Below are 5,216 nucleotides of genomic sequence, written 5' to 3' on the forward strand. Positions count from 1 at the left end.
AATTACCGGATTATATGCCTCAAGATCCCATATTGAAGGTCACAAGTGGGCTGAATTTGTGTTGGTTCTATACTCTACTTTCAATGATTTTTTTTCAGTTACTCCACTTTCCTGTGTCAACAAAACCAACAACAAACATTAATTTCGATTTGATCTGCTTTAATGTTAAGGGATGTGACTTGGTTTGCACTTCATGCATTATTAGCAGTACACTTATGCTCATCTAGTAGTTAAGCTTGAGACTTAAATTACGTGATCATTACCATTACCATAAAACCGGTCAAATGCTGTGCCCACTGAGACCATTAAAAGCAGGAATGCTCTTCTGTGATTGGACAGACAGAACCGCCACTATTTTCAGTTTTATTTTGGGCCAGGCAAACTTGAGAACATCTTGCAAACAATTTGCCAGCTCCCCGAAGAAGTCAGGCCCTGCCTGACGAAATATTGGTTAAACAAAAAATATCTATATCCTCACAGCCATACAACCAGCCTTGCATTATTAATTTGTTTTTAATCGTTTCCTTAACCTATACCCAGGATATGTGATCTCCTCTCTGTACCAGCCCTTCGCTTCCACTTTACATCTTATTATGTTAAATTTTCAGTTCATTCGCTTTCATTACACCCATAAAAGGCTTTTAGAAACCTTTTACACATACTTTCATATTTCTCCAGTGGATCTGTGGGAGTATTTTTGATTTTGCCTTGATCATCCCAATTTCTCATCTTGAGAAGAGCTTTGAAATGCTTGAGCTTTTCAAAATTTTCAGCCTCCTCAGCAGTCATTGGGCCTCCTTGATAAACCAATGTCTGTTGACTGCTTGGTGACAACTAAAAACCAAGAAAATAGACCGGAAGTTGAAAAGTTCACTTCCGGCAGAGCAAGAAAAGGAAATGGAGTCAAATTCGAATGCATTGCACCAGGAGCAAACAACAGCCCTATCCATATTCCTGTCACGACGTTTTCACAGACCGAGTTAGATTGAATTCTCCCGCGAAGGAGACTCCCGTGGGAGCCCGACGACCAATCACAAGAATTTAACTTGACGTCATTGCGTTACCTAACCGGCACTGCCTTTGTTGTTTTACGGAAAAGGTAGTCTAAAAATAGATCGGTGTGTAGAAATGCTGTGACATCGGCTCTGAGGGTGAGAGTAACGTTGTTCGCTCGTACTCATGGGCTCTTGATAGCACCAAAGGAAAAAAAATGTTCTGTCCTTGCGAAAAGCAATCTGCACAGCAAATTAGGGTGAAACGCCTCTACTGCTTGGCCCGCAGCTTCTCTACATTTAATTATATACGTACCTTTTCATGATAATCTGGGTACTTGAAAACCAGATAACGCTTAGCTTCCACGTGACCTCGAACAAAATTAGTAATAGTCTCCGGGAATCCAAGATCCTTCAGGAATTTTTCTCCTACCGTCTCGTGGCCTTGAGTACCGACATCACCCATGCGAGGGAGATCGTCCTTCATTCCGACGAGGTGCCCAATGTCGTGTAAGAAAACACCCAAGATTACCTCAACTGGATAGCCCTCTTTCTCTGCAAGCATGGCACATTGTATCATATGTTCTTGTTGAGAAACTGGTTCACCGATGTAATCCCTATCTCCATATTTTCTGTACAAATCAAAGACTTTCTCTGTGGTTAGTTCCGCATCGGCTGCCGCCTCTGCCATTGTTGACATTGACATGAAACTTGATCCGTTCTAGCCACGTGACCACGGAAGTGAAGAATAACGCCTGCTCGTTTGAAACAATCAAACAAGATGGATTTGAAAGATGAGTACAGAAGTCTCGAGCCTTCTTTGCGTCGTCGAATAAAACGAGTAACAACCATAAGCATCATTTGGTAAGTGACAGATTTAAATTTATCATTCATTTACTTCTGCTTCGCATGCAAGGCTGCCTTTCGTTATTGTTTTTAACAACACTGAACAGATGGACATTTTCCCATTAGATCGATCGATCGTTGCTCTTGCAAAATGCACACCCATTACCAGCCTTATCGATGAAATGCATTTTTGTATACTTCTCCATACTTCTTGCCACAAACTGATGAATTAATCAGTGAAAAACTGTGCGATGAAAGGTAGAAAACTGAATTGGCGAATTCCAGTTGACTTATTTTGATTGATATCCTGGAGTGCAAGTGTGTTTTATTAAGTGCTCGTTGAATTCCCTTGTAATCCCACGTTAGCCCTTATAATGGAAATGGGCCCACTCGAGGACAGGAAAAACTCTGTCAAGGGTTGGAATAGAACCAACGGCCTCCGGATCAAATTTCCGTTGCTCTACGGACTGATCAGAAAGCTGCATGGTATTTGATTTATCATTTCACGGCAGTAAATAATATACCTACCCTGTATGGGTTATTGACCAAGCGTGAAGTGGATATTGGCCAAGTTCTTTTTTTTTGCGAGTTTATGGACCGAGACGAAAACAAAAAACATTAACAAAAAACATTAGCAAAAAAAGAGATAAATATTATTAAAAAAACATTAACAAGGTGAAAAACCATACAGGCATATGTAGTGTGAGTGATCAGGAGTATGACGTTATCTCCAATGTTGCTTTAAGAGCTGTGTTGTGGTATAGACATGTAAGCGAATAATGTGAGAAATACATGAAAGATGTTGTGCATCAAATGGCATCTCCAAAAATCTGAGCTGCAGGAGTTTTCTGAGTTTCCTTAATGTGATTGCGTGTTGCAGTTAGCGAGGTGTTATCGCTGATATGCCTTAATGTGACTGTGTGATGCAGTTATGAGTCGTGTGGTTATTTGAAATTTTACAATGTGACTGCATGATGCATAATCAATACTCACATTTCACCCTTGCTCCAGAGTCTCCTGCCCAGTAGCTCAGTGGTTAGTGCATCCGACAAGATCATAGGGTGTCATGGGTTCAAATCCCTTCTCGGTCCATAAACTCACAAAAAAAGAACAAGTCCAATATCCAGCCATCTTGACCGAACAAGCTTGGCCAATAAAGGATTTATTATATGGGATAAAACACCAAAAAATGATCTTTGATCGTGAGGGACCAAGCGAGAAATGCCGAGCGGGCAAGATGGAGCTATCTTGCCCGCTCAGGTAGCCAGTTACAGTGTGGGATTTGGTTCATCTTGCCTACTCATGGAGCTAGTCGTAGAATAAGTGCAAGTAACAACAAGGGGTAAGTTTTTTCAAATATTGGCTGTGTAGCAGAGATACCTATTACATAGAGTGTCTAGCAGTTAAAAAATGGATACACGGCCAATATTTGAAAAAAGTTGGGGTCCGAAATCCTCTGTTTTCTTATAGTTGTATTGTCCTATAGTTGTTTGGGCCTACAGCTACATGTATGCAATGGTTATTGACAGCTAGCTTGTTCTGAGATTCATGAATTTCCAGATTTCTGTGTCATTTCAGAAATACAATGAAAACATGGTGGCCAAATTATGATATAAAAATTGACCTTAACGAAAGTAATGGAACCTACCACTGGTCCTTTTTGTCTTTTCTGGTTGAAAGAATTACAGCCTATGGTGTCACTCGAATGGTGATTGGTCACAGGAACTCATGTATACCCAACCCCTAAATGTCACCCCTGATCCTGGGAAAACACTGTGAGCAGTTTTCCATTGCTTTGTGAAAATGTTGCTCCAGAGTGGGAACAGGCACATACATGTATGAGCTCTCCAACACAGCTTGGGTTGAGTAGTGAGAAGTCGATTTAGAGTGTAAACAAACCTTATCTAGGTTGGTATCATGATATTAATTTTGACCTTGACCATTAGTTGGCTTGAGTATGATGTAAAGAATACCGGTAATAGACTGTTACATGTATCACCTAATGCTGATAACAACCCCCGTCAGAAGATTTTGCATAATTTTCATAATTTGTTTTATGAAATATTTCAGCAATATCATCTTAGTCATTTAGAATATCTCAGACCCTTATTAATTAAAGAGTGTACTCTTTTTAGACAGTCAGGTGTCCTTTGTGGCATGATACAGCTCTCTCAGGTGAACTAAGTAGCATGCTTATTTTTGGAAAAAAAACCCAGATAAACCAGAGAAAGGTGCTTAATTGGACCAGTTAAGAACCAGCACAAACTTCGCCAATTTGAGGCTTAACAATCCTGTCGCCATTAGTGGGAAGTGGGAGCTCTAACAACTACCGGTAGATGCTTTCCCTGCTCCTTGTAAGGTTGCCACTTGGGGTATCACCAGTAGGTGTTAGCCTTGTCTTACAGGATTTGGTGAACAGACAGGAACCAGCGTGTTTTTTGTTTGTTAATCTCTACCAAAGAATGTAATAATAGCTTATTTTTTAAATTTAGAGAGGGAGACACAATAACCTATCACAGTTTTCTAACTGTGGATCCTCTAATCCAAATCAAATTGGAATTTGGAGTGTTGGTTTTTGAGGAGAGGTGGAAACTTCTTGGAGCAGAGTAGGGAACCAAACTGAACCCCGTTATGACATCGAGTCTACAAAGATCCCAGGCCATATTGATGGAAGGCGAGTGCACTCATCACTACGCCAACCCAGCTCCCCAGGAACATACAGCAAGGGTTAGTCCTAGATGGTCACCCGTCCAGAAACTAACCCTACCCAACAGGGCTTAACATTGATCACCAATAGGGAATCAATGTCATCCCCGTGACCCAACCCTATGCCCCAAATGTTAACCCTATCACCCCTATATCAGTCCCCATTGATGAGTAAAAAGTAGCTGGCGTTAATTGGGAAGGGTTTTTCTATAATGTCTTTTACCTTGTTTCTAGGGCCGTCCTCATCTCAGGCAGTGCTGGAATTTTTCACTTGTGTAAACCGTGGATGGATAAACGTAGGCTTGAAAGGGAAGCTTTACTCAAGATCGAGCTTGAAGAAGGAACAGACACTGAACTTCTTAAAACATAACAAAACTTTTGAAGGATGCTGTTATTTTGACCTCCAACTGTGGGTACTCTGTCTATTACATTATTTGGTAAAATTAAGACACTGAAGATTTGTTGGTACATTAACAAAATTAGTACATTTAATGTACATTATTCAGAGGAAGATGTTCACATGTCCAAAGACAACCATTGGATTGCTTACTTTGTCGCACAGTATGTGCAAGGATTGTTTAAATGTAAAAGATAACAATGTTATCATGTTATCATTGACTGCTAATTTAAACTCAGAATTTTATCCACAAGAAATAAATGATTTTTGTGTCA

At 40.2% G+C, this 5,216-nt stretch overlaps 1 protein-coding gene and 1 long non-coding RNA gene across 3 annotated transcripts in view; one reads left to right on the forward strand and one right to left on the reverse strand.

Moving 5' to 3' along the window:
• Window positions 1–1,698, reverse strand: part of LOC137984964 (2-amino-1-hydroxyethylphosphonate dioxygenase (glycine-forming)-like) — a 2,154-nt gene extending 456 nt beyond the window's left edge. The window contains exons 1-3 of one of the 2 annotated variants that reach the window (XM_068832338.1): window positions 1,309–1,698; window positions 663–834; window positions 1–111 (exon numbers count right to left, since the gene is read on the reverse strand). The exon at window positions 1–111 is cut by the window's left edge and continues 455 nt beyond it. In XM_068832338.1, the coding sequence (XP_068688439.1) occupies window positions 95–111; window positions 663–834; window positions 1,309–1,698 (579 nt within the window). In that variant the 3' untranslated portion in view covers window positions 1–94. Of the gene's footprint in view, window positions 835–1,308 lie in introns of both variants that reach the window. The other variant, XM_068832337.1, reaches the window with a different exon arrangement.
• A 17-nt stretch (window positions 1,699–1,715) lies between these two features.
• On the forward strand, window positions 1,716–5,216 carry LOC137984974 (uncharacterized). Its single transcript, XR_011119213.1, has 2 exons — window positions 1,716–1,856; window positions 4,779–5,216. It is a non-coding gene; the product is annotated as an uncharacterized lncRNA (long non-coding RNA).

The sequence above is a fragment of the Montipora foliosa genome, chromosome 14 (assembly GCF_036669935.1).
Source record: "Montipora foliosa isolate CH-2021 chromosome 14, ASM3666993v2, whole genome shotgun sequence".
In the NCBI taxonomy this organism is placed as follows: Eukaryota; Metazoa; Cnidaria; class Anthozoa; order Scleractinia; family Acroporidae; genus Montipora; species Montipora foliosa.